The sequence below is a fragment of the Abrus precatorius genome, unplaced genomic scaffold (assembly GCF_003935025.1).
Source record: "Abrus precatorius isolate BTA unplaced genomic scaffold, Abrus_2018 Scaffold10, whole genome shotgun sequence".
NCBI classification, from domain to species: Eukaryota; Viridiplantae; Streptophyta; class Magnoliopsida; order Fabales; family Fabaceae; genus Abrus; species Abrus precatorius.
This window is the reverse complement of record NW_020874292.1, coordinates 35,011,359-35,031,316: the sequence shown is the minus strand read 5'-3', so window position 1 is coordinate 35,031,316 and position 19,958 is coordinate 35,011,359. Positions and strand designations below refer to the sequence as shown.

At 31.5% G+C, this 19,958-nt stretch overlaps 2 protein-coding genes across 4 annotated transcripts; one reads left to right on the top strand and one right to left on the bottom strand.

Moving 5' to 3' along the window:
* The first annotated feature begins 4,084 nt into the window (after window positions 1–4,084).
* On the top strand, window positions 4,085–6,792 carry LOC113871463 (putative glycerol-3-phosphate transporter 5). 3 transcript variants are annotated; one of them, XM_027508571.1, is made up of 3 exons: window positions 4,085–4,844; window positions 5,403–5,537; window positions 6,045–6,648. In XM_027508571.1, exons 1-3 carry the CDS (start codon window positions 4,568–4,570, stop codon window positions 6,557–6,559), a joined length of 927 nt encoding a protein of 308 aa, XP_027364372.1. In that variant the 5' UTR covers window positions 4,085–4,567; the 3' UTR covers window positions 6,560–6,648. The 3 variants fall into 3 exon arrangements, with proteins under 3 accessions (XP_027364372.1, XP_027364368.1, XP_027364360.1); XM_027508567.1 differs by having other exon boundaries at window positions 5,283–5,537; XM_027508559.1 differs by having other exon boundaries at window positions 4,085–5,537; window positions 6,045–6,792.
* Window positions 6,793–7,142: 350 nt separating this feature from the next.
* On the bottom strand, window positions 7,143–10,038 carry LOC113871480 (probable protein phosphatase 2C 27). Its single transcript, XM_027508578.1, has 4 exons — window positions 9,880–10,038; window positions 8,647–8,844; window positions 7,940–8,151; window positions 7,143–7,799 (listed from the first exon to the last, which is right to left on the bottom strand). The coding sequence occupies exons 1-4, from the start codon at window positions 10,036–10,038 to the stop codon at window positions 7,238–7,240; spliced, it is 1,131 nt and encodes a 376-aa protein (XP_027364379.1). The 3' UTR covers window positions 7,143–7,237.
* Between the last annotated feature and the right edge of the window lie 9,920 nt (window positions 10,039–19,958).

Sequence of the window (19,958 nt, the reverse complement as noted above, 5' to 3'; positions counted from 1 at the left end):
TAAATTTTAAATTTTCACAAGTTCTTTCTTAATTTAAAAATCTTATCTCTTTAATTTACTCCTATCTAATAATATAATAGAATATTTGGTTTTAATAGTAAAAAAATATTTAATCTTGTTAAATTTAAAAATATTCATGGAATATATTTTTTATCTGAAAAATTCTAATTTAATAAGACTCATTCAACATATAAGAAATTCACTAGTTAAATCAAAATCCATGTTAGCCACAAAAACGTCGACGTATAGTCCGCACGGCCCAACGGCTAGTTCCCGCATTATCATGTGACCGTTAGATACAGCATTGCAGAATCAAAATCAAGGCTTGTTCCCAAAGATGCACATAATCATAATTTGTTTCATCTACAAGTTTCACAAAACACCGTTTAGTATATGTTGGCAAAATTTCGGTTCTTTGTTAGAAAATGGTGTACTCGAAGGCACCCACAACGTACTACTCCACTCTCCATGATTCAATCACCTCTCTGTGCAAGACCATTCTTCCATTGGGCCTCAAAAAACGATGTCTTGTCTCCGCAGAACACAAGTTGTGGAAGCTCCAATCCGACAACCTCAAATGGCAACAAGACTCTTTCCATCAGATGTTGAACTTGATGGGTCTTCACCAAGATGATATCCTTTCTGAAGCTGAGGTTTCAGCTTTCAGGACCCATTTGCTTGACACCCTTCTTGCTTCTCCCCCTCCACAGCATGATCATCTCATTATTATCAATGATAAGCTCGTGTTCTTACAGGTTAGTAAGTGTCACAACTTTTCTTGGTGCCATTTATATGTTGTTTAATTAGAACTAAGAAGAATCTTTTGGTTTTGCCAACGTTGTAGTTCGATTGGCATTGGTTCAAATGTTTAAGATTCTGTTACCTAGAGGGACTACATTAATAAAATGAAGGATCGGTCTACCAATGAACGATTTAAGAGTAGTATGTAAATATTTCTTGTAGTTTTTTATTAAAAAAAATACTTTTTTTTTTCACAAATACATTTTTTTCTCTCTCTAATAAATGTCCTAGTACTTTAATTGATAAAAAAGGATAATATGGAGTGGAATAGAATAGAATATATTTAATAAATTCTATTGTTGGCATCACTTGATTTAAATTGAAATGCAACATGATTGTTTAATTAATGCCATAAGCTATTATTTTCCTAAGCTAATTTTTGTTTTGCTTGTTGGGTTGTTGCCAGGAACTTCTTCATGCCAAATGCATATCTGAAGGGGAGTACCATTCTTCAAGAAGGCCTTTGCTTCAGAGACTGGCAGCACAAGGAGGAAAGACTGAAGGCAAGGATGTGATCATTGCAGGGTCAAAACACACAAAACAAAATTCAGAGGAGGAATGGTCAGTGATTGACTTGAAGGATGAGCCATGCTTGATGAACAAAGAGAACTCAATTTCAAAGAAGAAATCAAACCAGGCAGGGAAACAAGTTATTAAAGGAGCAACCTCGGTTTTTAGCTTTGGCTCTTCATACAAACCTGGGAACAACTCTATAGAGAGGAGCATATTTGATTCACCCAATTTACAAGTGCGCTCAGCACAATCAAAAATCCCTCCTCCATCTATCTATACCAAAAATGAAATGAGGCATTCTGAGTTAAACCCCATTTGGGATGGGGCAGAAAAGACTAAGAGGAAACCATTTAGAACTTTGTTTCATAGGGATAAGAATAAGAAAGAGGGGCATGGTGGTGGAGATCATCATGGTCTTGAAGCAAAGGAAAGAGAAGAGAAATCAGCGAAAAAACAGTGGGGGTTTGAAGGGGTGAAGAAATGGAAGAAAAGAGACTTAGATGATGAGACAGTTCCTTTGTCTCTCAATGAGAGGTCTGAATCTGATTGTGAGGCCTACTTGGCTTCCTATCAGCTTTTTTCAAGGGCATGTGATGAGGCATCAGACACCAAGTTAATGCAGAACAAGTTGCATTCTGATGTATCACCCCCCAAAAATGAAAAGGTTTGAGAGACGCTTCCTCTGTTTCAAACTGCAAAATTTTCAAATTTTAACATTGAGCCTAATTTGTTTGCATGAATAAATAGGTTTTGGGGGCCAAGAAAAATGAGCTATCAATAATCCCAACAGAAATCAGGAGCACAAACACAAATCACAACTTTGCGTATGTCTTTTCTTTTCTCAATTTTGTCATTTTTATGTAGTTGCTTGCTTAGAAATGTAGCTATTGCTTACACTATGTTGCACAAAACAGGAATGATCAGATGCAAGCAATATCTACCAAACTTTCAGAGAACAAGGCCGAGTTAAAAAGTTGCTTTTCCAAGTGAGTCAACATAACCGCTCTTATATTTGTTGACCCCCTTATGATGATGCCTTAGCTGTTTTGAAATTGAAATGGTTAAATGTGGCTGGAACTTATTACTTTATTCTATTATTCATGCATATATTTTAACGTGAATCACTTGGCACTAGAACTAATCTATTTTAAAATTATTGTTTACTAATATAGCATCCTTTCCTTTTCTATTTTCCTATTTTGTTGAAGAAGACCATGGTGTGACCAAATGGGGTGGACAACATTTGATGACGATGAAAACCTTCACCCAAATCTTTTTGTACATGAAGATAAATCATTGCGCAGCAGTAGCATCAATCCATTTTCTCATGTTTACGCTTAGATTAAGCTGAGGTCTGGATAAAGGGAGACAAGGGAATTCAAAGGAAACAAATCCTCCTTAGTATCTATATGCTCATTGAGGCCAGCAAAAATACTTGTAACCTGTTTGAATTATATATATAGTATCTAATTATCTATATTTATGTCAATTTCTCCTCTGAGGAGTATAGCATTTAGCATCCATGCATTGTTTGATACCAGCAAAAGTACCTGTAATTTGTAAATAGTGTTCGATATATCTAAACAATATCTATAGACATTGTTAAAAATTTTAGTTTTTACCTATTCCATCATGTATATTATAAATAATTATTGGGTCAAAGGTAAAATTATTAAAGTGCGTTGAATATTAAGGCCAAGTAACCTAAGACCCTGTAATGGGTGGAAACCAAGGTCATTAATATTACATAAGATGGAGATATTTTCTCCACTTTTATGATGGGTTCAACAAATTGATACGGATTAAAACAATCTTCAAAAAGTACAAAATTTACCATAATCATTGTGGTGTCCTAAATTCATCCTATCAACTCTTACAATGGAGTGTTAATAGCTTGGACCGGCGAAAGTACTCGAATTCCATTGTCATCATTAACGGCTAACTTTGGTAATTTAGGGGAAAAAAAAAGCTTAGGATTAATTGAGAAGTGTAAAGAATACTTGAAAAAACAATTGAAGATTCTGTAATTGCTTAAAAAATCTTAATAGAACATCTAAAACTAAAACTAAAATTAAAAACAGAGTAGGATGAAAAGAAAATTTACTATCAAGTGTTTTGATAAAACTACTTTTTTAAAAGCATCTATACGGTGGGCCAAAAAAAACATCTATGAGAAGACGGAGAGTTTTTAAAAGTCTTTTTACATTTCACAATATAAATAATTAATATTATTGCATTATAATATAATAACTACTAAATTACAATAATAACCATCATTCGAACAATATTATAATATGATCTACAATTAATTCAAATAAAGCATTGTGAAAGTAATAGCAAAAACAAATATTTTATTATAGTTATTTCATCATTAATTACATTGAATAACAAATTTTTTTATTTCACATTAACTTAATCTTTTAAAGAAAATTAAGTGCTTTAAATATTAAATAATAGTATTTTATTTTACTTCTGTAGACTTTCACATGATCTTTAAATTTTTAAAAGACTTATTTAACATAAAAATTCTTTTAACAATTAATGTGAAATAATTTTAAGAAATTAAATAAATAATTTGACACAGAGTAATTAAATAAATCATTTAAGAAATTTCTAATATTATAATTAATAAACTTTAAATAATTAATATCAGAAATTGAAAATTTCAGACAGAACAGTGTACAGGTACAAAACTACAAATCTTGTAATAATAATAACAATAAGATAATTCCGCTTGAATATTGAATTTTCGGAGGGCATTTAGGAGAAGTTCAGGTCTGATCTGGACACAAATTTGATGTTAGGCGAATACGTTTTTGACCTGCAATCCTCAGATTCAATGTCTTACCATTTTCTACATTCCTTCATCTTTCTGCAATTCTAAGGTTTCCCCGTTTCCCAAATCTGTTATCATATGTCACTGCTATTTTGCGAAACTTTTGACACTTTCCTTCCCACCAAAACCACCTTCCCTACCTTTTAACCCCTGCTTCAACTTGCGTGGTTTTTTCCCCACATAAGAACAAATTTCTGATTTCATGCCAAAAATCGTGTCTTCATGCGGTTATTGTAAGCACTTTTAATCATTTGGTGTGCAATTCCAATATTCTTGGATCCATTTTTTACATTCTTCAGATCATAAATTCCAATATTCTATTCAGCTTTGAAAGTAAAAGGATAAACATTTGATCTCTGTGTAATTATGCTAGATTAGATTAGATTATATTCATTGTGTAGACTAGAATCCTCATGAATGAGAATGCAATCCAAGAGTTTGAGCCAAGCTCCAGCTCTCACACTCTTCCCTGGTCTGAAACCCCCTCACAAAACCCTACTATTCCACCAAATCTGTGTTCTTGTCATCACATTCCTTGCTTATGCATCCTTTCATGCCTCTAGGAAGCCTCCCAGCATTGTTAAGAGTGTTTTGGGACCCACAATTTCATCCAATGAAACTCAAGTTGACAACTTGAGTTCCAATGATGCAGGTTGGGTCCCTTTTAATGGAACCCGGGGCACTCACCGGCTTGGTGAGCTTGATCTTGCTTTTCTTACTTCTTACTCCATTGGCATGTATTTGGCTGGTCATGTTGGAGATAGGATTGATTTGAGGTTGTTCCTTGTTTTTGGGATGATGGGCAGTGGCCTTTTTACTATACTTTTTGGGTTAGGGTATTGGTTAGACGTTCATGTGTTAGGGTTTTTTGTTGGTGTTCAGATTGTTTGTGGTGTGTTTCAGTCAATTGGGTGGCCTTGTGTTGTTGCAATTGTGGGGAATTGGCTTGGTGAATCAAAGAGGGGCTTGATAATGGGGGTTTGGAATTCGCATACCTCGGTTGGGAATATCATTGGTTCAGTTGTAGCTTCAGGGGTTTTGGAGTTTGGATGGGGTTGGTCATTTGTGGTGCCCGGGCTCCTGATCATTTTGGTAGGGATTTTAGTGTTTTTGTTTCTTGTTGTGAACCCAGAGGATATGGGATTTGTGCATCCTGGAATGGACATCGAAATGAGTGCTGAAACACACAGTGCTGAGAATTTGCAGAAAGTGGAATCTGAGGAAGCAAAGCTTATTGAGTCTGATCATTCAGATTCTTCGTCTGCTATTGGGTTTTTGGAAGCATGGAAGTTACCCGGAGTGGCTCCATTTTCTTTCTGTCTCTTTTTCTCGAAGCTCGTGGCTTACACTTTTCTGTACTGGTTGCCCTTCTACATAAGGCACACAGGTAATTTTCATTATATGCACAAACATATGATGTCAGATAGAGTTGCATTGTCTTTTATCTCGCTTATTATTCATATCCAATTAGTTTTTACCAGTGGATCCATCTTCCTAATACAGTGTCTTAAGGTTTGGTACTAGGAAATTGGAATGCTTGTCTGAGAGTACAGTTATGCGATGTATCTTTAGGCAGTTGTGGATATGAATATTTGTATTTACAGACTATTTGTGTCTTCAGGCAGTTATGGATTTGTGTGGCGGGTATTGTGTGGTGTTTTATATCTATGTGGCGTAGCAGTTTGCATAGTTTGTATTGAGTTTGCTTGAGAGAGAAAGACTCTTTCGGGGCTTAGATCTGTGCATTGTGCTTGCTGGCTGTACTAAAATTCTGATTTAATCCAGAATATATAGCATGTAAATATCCAGATTGTGTGGGTAAACTTAAGCCTAACATTGTTCATATGTCTTCTTTCATGATCTTTATTTATTGGTAACTTGGTGTTCATTGCAGCTGTCGCAGGTGTGCATATATCTAACAAAACTGCTGGATTACTATCAACAATATTTGACATTGGGGGAGTCCTTGGTGGAATCACAGCAGGTTTCATTTCTGACATGATTGAAGCACGTGCTATTACTTCAATCATGTTTTTGTTTCTGTCTATTCCAGCTCTTGTTTTGTATCGTGCTTTTGGGAGTCTCTCTATGTTGACCAACATCCTTTTGATGTTTCTTTCGGGGTTTTTGGTGAATGGTCCCTACTCACTAATCACAACTGCAGTGGCTGCCGATCTTGGTACACAGAGCTTGAATGGTCGGAATTCTCGAGCGCTGGCTACTGTTACTGCAATCATAGATGGTACTGGTTCTGTTGGAGCTGCCCTTGGGCCACTTTTGGCAGGGTATATTTCAACTAAGGGATGGAACAGTGTCTTTTTTATGCTCATTTTGTCTATTTTCTTTGCTGGTTTATTCTTGATTCGTGTTGCAAGAACTGAGATAAGAGAGAAGCTTTCAGGAAAGTGATTTTAGGTATTTAGAAACACATATTTGAGTTTTAGTTAGGCTCTTTATTGAAGATACACAGATCTTAGCTATTGGTTGAGAAATTGCTGAAAAGCTTACTGAATGTTTGTGTCTTGTGCTCATTCGTTATTCACTTATTGTATACACACATGTACAAGATTGTCCATTGTGACTTAATTCTGGACCTTTATGGTTTTTTACCGTACAAAATATCAAGTACCACTACCTTCTGTCCTACTAACAACATGATTCTAGTTTAATGTTTGAACAATAATTATTAAGAGCAAAGATATATAGCAAAAGATTTCTTTATCTCATTACATGAGAAATGCCCGCGTGAAAGAATATCTAAAATGAAAAGCTTTACGTTAACGGTTATCAACTATTTAAACCAATGAAAAGTAAGAGTAGAATGTTACAACAATGATATGCACAAATAATTGGTCCCATACATTACTTTATTTTTCTCCATCAATCAGTTCCTAATCACATTGGGAAATATTAATTATAATGTTATAAATTTTATTGGAATTTTAGCGCCTCGCTTGTCTTTCTCTATCCTCCGCGGGCCGGGACTAGGTTATTCATTACCTCTGTATCTGTGTGATTGTTGAATATCTGTGCATAAGTACAGTTAAAAAATATATATTAAACCGTTTATTTGCAGACAAAAATGCTTTATACTTTTAGCAGGCGTTTAAGATTCTGAAGTCCCTCAGCAGATATGCTTCTTCTTACTCGTGCTCTTTCAACAACCACAGGTGGTGGTGGATCCGAGTTAAAACATACCATAACAACTGTCAAATTGTCTGTTGATCCTCTCTTGATTGCTTCTTGTACTATTTCCATGCAGCATAGTTTCTCATCATTATGCTCTTGAAGCCTCCTTCTAGCAAAATCTACAGCATTTTGGCAACTAAAAACATCCCATATTCCATCACTAGCAATTAGCAAGAATTCGTCTTCTTTGGTCAATGTCATCAATTTAAGCTCAGGTTCAGCACTTAGTGGTCCACCCCTTTCATTCATTTCCTTCATTCCTTCAAGGTGCCAGTCTCCAAGAGCACGGGTGACACCTAATTGGCCATTCAGGTAACCCTCAACAATAAATCCACCTAGGGACTCAATCCTTATCCTTTCCTCGATGCAGTTTGGGGTATGATCTTTGGACATTTCCATAGCCCTTCCATGATGGGACAAGACAGCTCGGCAGTCTCCAGCATTGGCTACGAGTAAAGACCTGCACAAAGAATGAAAAGGGCAATGTTACATTAGCAACAAATAATGAGACAAAAAGATGAAATAGACATGTAGATAAATTTGAGTAGAAATACATCCCACGGTTGTGAAGGACAGAGAACAGTGGAGACAAGTGCTCACCTTCCAGATATAATTGCAGTTAGTGCAGTTGTACCAGAAGAAAGGGAAGGCTCATGAGAGGATGCTTGTAAAAATGCAGCATCAGTCTCCAAAAATGACCTTTTCATTACTTTCTCAAGCTCCAAAGGAAAGTTAACATCCTCAACAATAAGTCTTGGCAGATGATCACGGACAAATTGTGCAGCACTCTTCCCTCCATGTCCATCAAATACCTGCACATTGGACCATTTGTCTTTCAGATGTCAAATACTGATTAAAGGTTGAATATCCTGCTATGAAGAATAGCTAAGAGGTGTTTGTCCTCTTATATCATTGTTTCAGGGGATGACAGTGAAGAAGATCGAAGACCAGATCTCAACTTCAAATTTCTTACATGGAGCCGTCCTCAATGCTAATGGCATCCTCTTCAATTATTTAACAATAATAAGTGAATATCAGCTGTATAGGTTAATGGAAAATGAAAACTAATAGCATCATATAATTTGTTGTGGTCATGGGTATCTATGAGACTCCCTTCTTTTTAAGTTATTCTTCAATAGATGCAATAAACTCTTCAAGACTCACTAGCTAGTCTAGATATAGTGATGCAACAAGAATGTTTAAATTGTCCATGCATTATCACAAAAACAAATAGCTGCAGAAGAATTAAAATAATTAATTGAAATTCATGACAACAGGCATTTGGCATAATGAGGTAGATGACTTACACCATAAAAGGAAACGGCTTCCTCAGATAGTACGTTACTATTAAACTTCTTAGCCAAATCTCCAATGCATATGTGAGTATCCTCCATGTGAGGGCGTTTTCCAATATCAGACCACTCTCCAGACCGAAGCGCTGGGACAAAATTCATCAGATTCTGTTTCTTCTCCGCAACCACTGCGTCCTCAAATATGCTTTCCAGCTAAATGTAGCATAGAAGAACAAGGGAGTTAAGATGATAGGAGCAGAAACACCGGGCAAGTTAGGAAATATAAAATGCTAAGCAAACTCAAGAAAGCAATAAAAAAATCACTCTCAGATATACAAAATATAAAATATAAATAATGTTGAACCAAAAATGAGGTTTGTTTTCAGGGCTAATTCCTCAAGTTATTTCCTGTCATCTCAAGAAAGGTATACTAATGGAGAACATCAACAAATTCTGTTGATAACAATCAAGTAGAAATGAATACAATAATAAAGGAAAACAATTTAGTTGCCAGCTATGCGAACTGATTCAGTCGGCAACACAATTATTTCATAAATAGCTGTCACAACTACTTCAAAGTTCAAACTAACACCATCTACCCTTCAAAATCACCTGAGAGAAAATCCTTCATTACATATAACCCTGTCATCAGATCATTGCTCCACAATTCCTTCACAAGAGAAGGAAAGTTATAGTAACAAAGAAAGGAAAACTTATATTTCATTTGCGAGGAAATTCTCTTCCACCTAGGAAACATAAAAATCACCAATGGAAAGATGAGGAAACCTATGTCAAATTAAAAATATATATATATTAAAAGATATAAGCCCAATTTAAGTAAACTTCTAAAAAAATTCAAATTCTTATACTTAATATAGAATTTTTTTTACAATCGATTTTTATTTCTAGAAATTTAGAAAAGGACCATGACAACAATAATAATAAGAAAAACTGAAGAAGATTGATAAAGAAGAGGAGGACAACTCTTTTCAAGCCATGTAAAACATTATTGAACTTGATTGAAGAAGTTTCTACAAAAACTAGCTCATTACACATGTAGAAAAACTAGGCCTAACTCACTTCTAAATAGTAATTCATAAGAGAAGGATTATCCAACGGTTATAACGACTATTCTAGCAGACGCGAAAGTCTTAACAGCGAAAGAAGAAAAAGAGCACAATGGAGAAAGTTGACCAAACAAAAGGAAAAAACATATAACGATAGAATAGAAGAACAGGGGATACTTACAGGACGTGAGTTTTGAGCAGTGATATTGATGTCACTTGAAGTTCTGAGAAAAGATTCAGTTTTGTCCATCAGAAAAAGATCACAATGCAAAGGCCATGAATTGGTTGCGCTATTATTGTCCATATCTTGAACAACTTGCTCTTCGTCTTGCACACACATGGTGACACCAGCAACTTGTCAATGTGGAATGTAACAAATAAGACCCTTTGATCTAACTTCGTGTTTGTGGCTTCTGCTAAAGAAAAAGATAGAGAGACAAGATTCTGAGAATATGTTGAAAAAGTGGAGAACAAAACAGACCAGTATGTTTAGAGTTTTGTGTCAGTGTGAGGGACACGAAAGAGAGGAAAACGTTGCCATAAACCTTTTAGAAGAAAATTTAAATATAAAATATAATAATATCTTCTTACAACTTAGAAACTCGAGAATTTTTTGTGAAAACGTGGCTCAAAATGGGTTTATCAGGTTAACAGTAGCATGATTGTTACTGTTTCTCATATTCTTATGAAAATCTTAGTCACCAGCTTATAAATCTCCCTTTTCCTCTCTTACGAGTATCATTACTCTTTTCTTTTAAGAATAGAACTCTGCATCAGTTTTTTTAATATATTGATTTAAATTTATAAAAATGCATGGAATTATGTAACTATCACCTTTTATGTAAAAAGAAATCGCTTATAATTTTGTATAAATTTTAATTAATAATAAACAACTTGCTAAAATAATATATTATTACCACTTTCAGTAGAATTGTAATTAATGCTTGAATATATATATATATATATCACTTTATATTTGTATAATTATAATTAAATTAGTATTTTTGACTAAATGTTTTCTATTTTGAGCGCGGGTTTTCGTCAGTAAAAAAAAACGTATTTGTGTGGTACTTTTTGAAACGTATCAATAAGCTATAAATGTTTTAATAAAAAAGATATTTTTATGTTTTTAGTAAATACTCAATGTTTAAAATTGTATTTAATATTAAGGATAACTAAAATACCTACAAATTACTAGAAAAATCCTATTTTAGTAATTAAAGTAAATTTTAGTACCTTTTTACAATTAAAATACTTAAATTTATACATTTTATAATTTAATTTATACTTTAAATATTCTAAAATGATCTTTTATTAATTAAAATATACATGCATTACATAAGTATTTATACTACAAATATAAATTTTAAAAATATTTGAGAAAATATTATTTTATTTAATGAAGGCTTATTTTACTGATAATAAAAAGAAATTAAAATATAAACATACCAGAATTTGAGACTTTTAATTTTGTAAATATTTAAAATTTGTTTAATCAAAAGAATATTATTTGGTTGTTATTTGCAAATATCTCATTAAAGTTAATGTTGATTAATTTAAAATTAAATGCTATTAAAAAATTATGAAATAATAAATTTTATTTAATTAAAAAATTTATTAAAAAATAATATATATTTTTTTTACCAATAGAAATTAGTTCAAGTAATAAGTGTCTTGGTATCACTTAAGCAAAGTTTCAAATTTAAATTTTTGTGCATACAAAAAATCTCACAAAATTGTTAGCCAATAAAGTAGGAGCATGGCTACATGAGGAAAAAAAAACGTTTAAAAAACATTTTAATTTGAAAAACATAAAGGTGTGCAAATTATTATTATTATTATTATTATTATTATTATTATTATTATATGTAGATTTATACTGTAATTAAGTTTTTATGATAAAAAATCTTTCAAAATTTATCACATTTTTATTAAATTTCTCGTTTGTAAAAGTTTCAAAATTATTTCTTTCAATTTCATTATAAATAAAAAATAATAATAAAAATTAAGCCTTAATTTTTTAAAAATATAAGTAAGAGACCTAAAGCGCACACAATTTAAATTAAAAAGATAAAAATACAATTAAGCTTTATTTTTTTAAAAAAAATTATGCAATTATACTTACGATTAGAAATAGATTAGGGCCTCTCTAAATAGGTCCCATTTAAAATTATTAGACTGATAAATATTTATTAGATTTAATTATAATCCATTAAGACTATAACTTTTATATTATTAATTAATTATAAATTATTAAAAATGATTAAATGCTATAGTAATTATTTGAAAAACCATGGTTAGTTTATCATTTAATTAGTAGATTACATTAAAATGTAACAAACAAGTTAAAGGAAAGGTAGAATTAAAAATAAATAAATGAAAACAGTGTCATCCTTATATAAATGTTGCCAACGTGACAAATGAGAATGTAATTAACATATTAGAATTCAATTATATGCGAATTGTATAATAATGTATTAATGTATGTGTGGGAAATCCCTAAGATTAACAGATATCGCAAGTAAATAAACATTTTTCAATTCATAATAAAGAAATTGTTGAGTGGTATTAGGTGTACCCTCTACGCGTTTGAATCCAAGGTAGCCAGCAAACACCTTTGATCATTTCTGGCTTTCACACTTGGCTTTCATGATAGGAACTTACATAATAATAAAATAATAAATAATATTTTTTTATATTAAAGATTACAATTTCAATATTATATTATATAATTTTAAATGAAATTTTGTTATATCTAGCTTTAAGGACTTGTTTAAAAATAGAAACATACTATATTAAAACACGTGTTCTATTTTTTACTTAAATAAAAGAATTAAGAGTGGTGATCACTGATCAGCATTATCCACAAGGGAGCTGCTGTCGGTAGTATGCTCCAAACCATCTATTTAATGACTCATTACACATTTGTTTAGAGTTTTCTTTAGAAACATTTTTTTTAAGATACTTTACGCTGCATAGGAATATTTTCTTTTATAAAATTTATGTTTTGTCTTTCCACTTTAAAATACTTCTTTTTAATTTCTTTTAAATATGTTTCTTTTGTTCAAACGTTGAACTCACTGTGAACCTCTTTGTTTTCAAATTTGACATAACTTCTTATGATATTTAAATCTCAAAACTAAAGCATAATTTTATTTTATATATTTAGTTATTTGTATATTTTAATTGGCTCATGTTTAACTTAATATTAGATTCTATTGTTCTCAATTGGGAGTGTTTGACTATTTTTTTGTGATATACTTAATTGGGTCTTTATTGTTGAATTTGTATTTTAGTATTTTTTCTTAATCTTTGTCCAGTACCTAAAATTAGTCGATCATATCTAGAGTAACATATGTTTCTCTTCTCTCAAATGTATTTTTATTTTCAAATTTATTATTTGAATTCATTACCTGGACTTCAAATTACACAGTGAACATTTTGAATTTTTAATTAAGGTCATGAATATAAAAGATGCTTAATCTTGCATCTTTTATTGAGAATTATAGACAATAACTTTCTTTAATTGTTGACTTGATAAATTTAAGATATGCTTTGATCACTCCATTTTGGTGGGTGTTTTAACCCATAAAGTTCGGTGTAATACATACGTTTATTTAGATTAATGTCACTCAACAAATTCAAGGCCATTGTCACCGATCCTCTGTGCCTTGAAAAAGCCACCGGAAGTTTTCTCCATGAACTCCTGACAAGACGAGATTGTCACCCATGTATTGAATTTTAACCATGGACCTGTCAATTACGAAATGTTCATGCAAAGTGAAAGCCTTGCCTAGGTCAAGCACCCCTTTCATGTCTTTTTCCTCCACACAAAATATAATTCTTTCCCATTTTTCTTCTATCCCATTTGATTTTTGCTTCACACGTACCTCACTTTCAGCCTCCTTTGCCCTCTATTTCACTTGGTCTTTCTGACCTTCATAATTGCTTGGACAAATGATAAGTTCTCTTTAATTTTTCTCCTCCATTCACCTTAACCTTTCACTCTTTGAGGATGATGCTTCTTGTTGTACTTTGTTTCTCCCCATTTTATTTGTTCTACTTTTCTTAGTTTGTTCCTCTTTCTCATATTTAGGGTTGCTTACATGCAATTTCATTTCTCTTAGACTTGGTCTAATTGCCTCTTAATTTGGATGGTTCTATTATCTCCCTAAGCCATACTTTTTTTATAGGTATGAAAACCTCCCTATCCTTACATGGTTTCTAAAATAAGCGCCACATCTCTTTAGTTCCAAACTTGTCTTGAAAGTTTGTATAGTATATAGTTGCTCTTGTCTCTGTGTGTGAATGAACCTATATGTTGTAGACTACGGTGAAGCCATGCTCCTGAAAAAGATTTCTCCCTATATATAGTGGTTCCACGTACTTTCAATTTGTGTGTTTTGGTTGGTAAGAGTATGGTGTAGGTTAGATTTGTGTCAAAGCTCACCACTTGAAACTTAATAATTCTATTTCAAAGCATTAAAAATCGTGCCTAATATTCATTTGTTGAAAGATCTATAAGTCTCATGTTGATTGATAATAAGAATAATTAATGGGATATAAACAAGAGTTGCGGAAGTCCTTAAAATATCTAGGATAAAGTGGCAATTTCAAATCCAATCTCGAAAAAGGAAAAAAAAAAGAGAGAGACTAATCCAGTCTTCCACAATGCAAAAATTAAATAGAACTCATTCATAAAACAAACATGGTATTATATAGCCCATATGACCTCATTGTTCGTTGAAAATCTAAGGAGAGAGTTGCTGTGCAAGAGTTAAAGCTCAAACAAAAAGGAGAAAAGGGTGTAGTAACAATAACTTGGGCAAAATTTTATATAATCTTAGTTTCTAAGACTTCATAAAAGTAACACAAGCCTGAGGATAAATGAAGGCAAACTAGTTGGCCTCTACTCAAAATTAAACTATGCGCTTAAAATAGAGATTAAAGATAGAGATACCAAATCCAAATCATAAATATTTTGGATAAAATTAATCCCTTCTTTTGCAATGCGACGCGTGTGCATAAGGCCCTTCATAAAATCTTAAATCATTCAATAATAAATCCTCACATCAAAGTTATAATTGCTTCTGATAAACGACAGTTGAAATCAATTTTTATGAGCAACAAAATCACCTTCACACAAGGTAGCCAAAAATTATTGTCTACTTGTCTTGAATCTATTACAGGTGTTGACGTTTTCGGAACATTGCATTAGTAGGTTTCTACATATCAATTATAGCTATGACACAGAATACAATTGATAGGAGCCATTTAAGATGCAAGATTTTGATCGTGACAAAAGGTGTTTCTCACTATGATTGTAGCAACATAAAAGGAACAACTTGGTCACTATATTCAAATGATGTGCCGGATACATGCCATTGTTTATCAATGGCCATAAAATTTTAATATGCCATAATTTTTTCCCAACTATTAAATTTTTCACATTCACTTTTTTATTTATATATCTTTCTTTCTTTTCTATCGCATCTTACATCACATCTTTTATTTTCTCTCTCTTCTATTTTTTTTTTCTTGTTTTTCATTTTCTATTCACCCATTTATCACACATTTTACGCGTGTAACATATTATCATCGTCCCTTTGTAGTCTCAACAGGGAAGCAATCACCACCGCTCTAAATGCATCTCCCCTTCTCGTGGTTGAACGCAATCTCGATCGAGTCCGAAATGGGCAACAACAGTGTCATGAATGACATAACACGTGAATCCTCATGCAAGAATGACCATTCACAAGAATGGAATCAATATGTGATGCATTATGGTGGCCCAATTGGTTGAGTGAAGCAAGACACTTAGTCAAATTAAAACTGGGTACCTACAAATTATAGGGATATGACTTATTGACCCAACAACAAATCCCCTTCCTTTCAAAGAATCCCTTCAATTTTTCTATGGTTTGAGATCATATAGCCACTTACATGATAATATTTATATCTTTTTTTTATAAATCATAAAAATTGGCATATGTCACAATGTTAGTGATCGAAGATTCGAAATTACATAATTGCAGACCGCCAATGTCTCTACGAAGAAGGGTTGCCTCGCCAGAAAATAGGTAATTTCCGTACAAATATAATGTGGAAGAATGGAGTCAGGCATTGATATAATCATCCATTGCAAGATCATAGAGGCTCAAATATTACATTATAAATTAATTATTTCCAAAAATTGAACTTACTAAATAAAAACATCTACTTCAATGATTTTATATTTATATCTGGAACACCTTTGTCTATTCATTTTCAAACTCCTTTCAGTTTATTAAAATTACCAGATATTGCAGACCAAAGAACTTAGATAGGGAAGCTGCTATAATATATATACACTACTCATGATTCAATCATAAGAAAGATGTTATTAAAATTTATTACAAAATAGATAATAATAGAATATACAATGGACAAATCATTCTTAATTAAGCCTAAAAAAACTGCAGCATTTCTGTAATGCTGTCCAACTTCTCTGCCTATATTTTATTTATTCTAAACTGAAATTGTCTGATTTTCTAATTGATAATCCCAAAAGTTAGTTGTGTATGGGTGGATTTCTCGTTGCCGGGGAATAGTCCATGTCAGCAATGTCTACATTGTGCTCATGAGGAAGCTCTTGTTGCTTATTTACTATTATTTCCTCTTCTTTCCCATTGACGTTATCATTTCTACTATTGCCATTTACTGGGATCTGAGCTTCATTCTCTTCATTCTTCACATTCTGTCCACGGAACATATGTATCTAAATTATAAAGTCGTACTAGTAAAGAAGAAATTCCAAGGTTTTATTTGAGTGACATATATAAACAATATTTAAACTGTTTTTTTCCCCTATATATCTAAACCAACCTTTGAAATATTGTGGGTTGCAGAAGTTGGCGTGGTAGCAAGTTTCCTATTCTTTATTTTTCCTGCAGCAACATGAGAACACCTAGGATATTTAATTATTGCGGAATAATGGATATCAGTGCTAAAATTTCTTGCATGATGCTAAATAATGCATAGTAAAGTTTTATTCCATATCATGAAAATAAAACGAGAATAATTTCCTTCATTTTTCTTTCTAAATTATAACGACAAAATTTGATGTCTTAAAGACATTCTAGCGGCAAATTCGAAGCGAGGATTACATGATTTTGTTCGTGAGGTTCGGAAGAATGCTTGTATTTTAACACGTAATTCACAAAGAAAAATAAATTTCTGGGCTATTGATAGGCTAATGGTGTTTAGGTCTATGATGTCTAGGTCCACTGTAATCTTCATGAACGCGGGGTAATCGGTTGTTTTGTGTTCTGTATACTCTAGAGACTCTTTTCTTCATGGTACCTGTGCGATGTTGTTCATCTTTGCAGAGAGTAGCTTCCTCTTTGCCACTACTATTAATTCTTTTCAATAAATTGCTTTCTTGATCCTGCAATCAGAAAATAACTTTTCTATTAACATTGGAAAAAAAAAAGTGCATTTATTGTTACTCTCATTCCAGTGATGTTTATTTAAAATGTTAGTCGTTATGTAAATCAAAGTTGGCATTTATATAGAAACACATGAATACGTAATACATCAAAGCAATGATCACTAACATGTTTATGTTGCTGAGCTTCGAAATACCCTTTCTCCAAGCGAATCCCTAAACAAATTAAAACAACTAGCATGAGAAATCTAGTAGCTATAATAGGACATGACACAAGATCTATATGAAGTTCAGTGGAAAATATAGAACTTACCTTGAACCTTAGTAAGAAAGAGTGACAAAAGCAGAAAAGAGACTACAAAAGAAGGCCTCATTTGAAGAAAACTCTTGGAAAGAACCGAAGAAGTAATGAGGTTGAAGCCCTCAACAAAACGGGTGAAATTTTCTTCGGTCTTTCTTCCTCTCAGTGGAAAAGTAAGATGGAGTATTTCCTGGGGAGGAATGGGTTAATCAAGCATGCAATTGGAACTTGTGACTGGTGAGTGATATAGATGGCCACTGGGATCGATGGATGGCTTATTGTATTTATATACCTGTGAATGAGTAAGGGCCCACATATTAAGGTTCATCAACTTAAACTGGGAAGGATTTTCAAATTTTCTTGCATTTTAATTCTTTTTGTTTTGTTGTGTTCTAGCTTCTTAAAGTACAATCCTTTGTCAGAGGAAATTATTAATCATTTGATTTCCCAATCATTTAAGTGCAGGCTAGGTTTAAGTGTTAAAAATATTTTAAAGTTAAATGAGAATTAATATTACAATAAAACTTAGGCAATTAAAGTTTACCTTCGTAATTTGTATAATAAAGATTGACATTAAAAATCAAAACACTAACATTAAAGTTCAGCTTACGTATCAAAGTAAAATTCTAATTTGAAGCGAAGAACTAGCACTTAAAAAAATTAAATTAATAAAAGCTGACTAGTTTAGACAATAGACAATATTGAGTCTGCGTAGCATATAAAAGAGTGGAATCTAAAAAAGTACATTTACTTTTGGGAATGCTATAATGTTTTGGCTGAACTATACTTTAGGAATAATTTTGTGAACCCTATGTAAAGTTAGTTTCCCCGATTTACTATTCCTTTTCCTTGTTCTTCACAAATGCAGGCTTCTATGTTTGCAAACCCTCCCCAATACCAGCGTTTTGGTTTTTCTGATTCCCTTTTGTGCAACACCACCCAATGGTTTTCCTCTGTTTATTTCTTCCTTTTAGACAATATGTCTCCCCATTGACCCAAAAAAACAATATTATTTGTTGCTTAACATCTGAAAGTTTTACTTGCTCTAATTAGTAAGTAGAAAGAATCCAATAAAAAGCTTGAAAATTTTTAGTAAGTAACTCAATTTTATTAAAATTTTATAAAAAATAAAATTATTAGTAGTTCATTATTACATTATTTTAATAAATATTTAAATTATGTTAAATTTGATAAATATAATAAAAAATATATAAAATAATTTAATAGTTAAATAAAAATTATATTTAATTAAAATTATTAAATAGTATAAATATTTTAGTTTGAAACATCCGTCTGATGTTCTTAATGAAAACAGTCTTGTGTCCACAAATTCATTTTGTTGCATGTAAAATCATATAATTTTTACATATTTATCATTATAGGAGTTTTTTGTATAATTTGGCTGATCTAATTCTAGAGTTGTTGGGAACAAATTGAAGGATTTTATACTATTATATATATATATATATATATATATATATATATATATAGAGAGAGAGAGAGAGAGAGAGAGAGAGAGAGAGAGACTATTTTAGTAAGTGTTAAAAATAATGAAAACTAAAATAGTAGTTTCTTCATTTGAATTTGATAGTGTAAATTTATACATTGCCAATCAAATTCAAGAACACTGAGCAGTTATAATTTTTTTTTCCAAGGATTTTGCATAATTAAAATGACTTTGATATTACTTATTAGAAATATCTAAAAGGAGAAACTATGGTAACAATAATGGCATTTTTTATTGGCAATTTTTGAAAAAGATAATAAAATCTTTTCTAAGAAGTACAAAAAAGGGTGATTTTAATAATTTTTTATTTTAATTTATTTTTTAAAATTTTTAAAAAATCACTAAGAGCAAAATTTTAATATCATCTTTTGAAATTTTACATCTATATCAATTCGTCATTATCGATTTTTAAATTTTATTTTTTAGTATATATTTCTTTTAAAAGCTATATAATAATAATAATAATAATAATACAAAAAATTCTTTATGTCAAATTATAAAATAGAAATAAAAAGACTAGAGCAAATGACTTAAAGATGTTAGGGGAAAAAAAAAGTATTCAGTTATTTATACTTTCTTATTCCTTCTTGAATACTAGATGTCAAGAAAGAATAAGAGTATGCATACGACTTAAAGATTATAAATCTTTATGTGATATTATTCATAAATCCTTATTTCTTTCTATAAAGGATAACGGCTATAAAACTTTTTATTATTTTTATTTATTAAAATAAAAAATTATAGTATATTATATATTTAATTTACACCTATAAGATTACTTAGTTAAGATACCCAAAAAAAAAAAAAGACAACCGATTTTTATGTTTTTGACAAATCAATTTAAGACATTATTGAAAAAGATATCAATTAGGAGTTTACTAAAATAGATAAAAACAAATTCATTGTCATTTCTAGAATTTGATTTATTTGAATAGACAATTCTAGAGAAAATAGTTTTAAAAAACAATTTTAACATAATATTATATTATTTTGAAAACAAAACCTCAAAATAAATAAACCAAGCAT

What these genes read in the sequence shown, in the direction of transcription:
- LOC113871463 (XM_027508559.1), top strand. Translation starts at nt 4,568, where the DNA reads ATGAGAATGCAATCCAAGAGTTTGAGCCAAGCTCCAGCTCTCACACTC. An exon ending in CTTCTACATAAGGCACACAG is followed by an intron (nt 5,538 to 6,044) that starts GTAATTTTCATT and finishes TGTTCATTGCAG; the next exon opens with CTGTCGCAGGTGTGCATATA.
- LOC113871480 (XM_027508578.1), bottom strand. Translation starts at nt 10,038, where the DNA reads ATGTGTGTGCAAGACGAAGAGCAAGTTGTTCAAGATATGGACAATAAT. An exon ending in AAGCCGTTTCCTTTTATGGT is followed by an intron (nt 8,152 to 8,646) that starts GTAAGTCATCTA and finishes TCCAATGTGCAG; the next exon opens with GTATTTGATGGACATGGAGG. An exon ending in ACTGCAATTATATCTGGAAG is followed by an intron (nt 7,800 to 7,939) that starts GTGAGCACTTGT and finishes TTCTTTGTGCAG; the next exon opens with GTCTTTACTCGTAGCCAATG.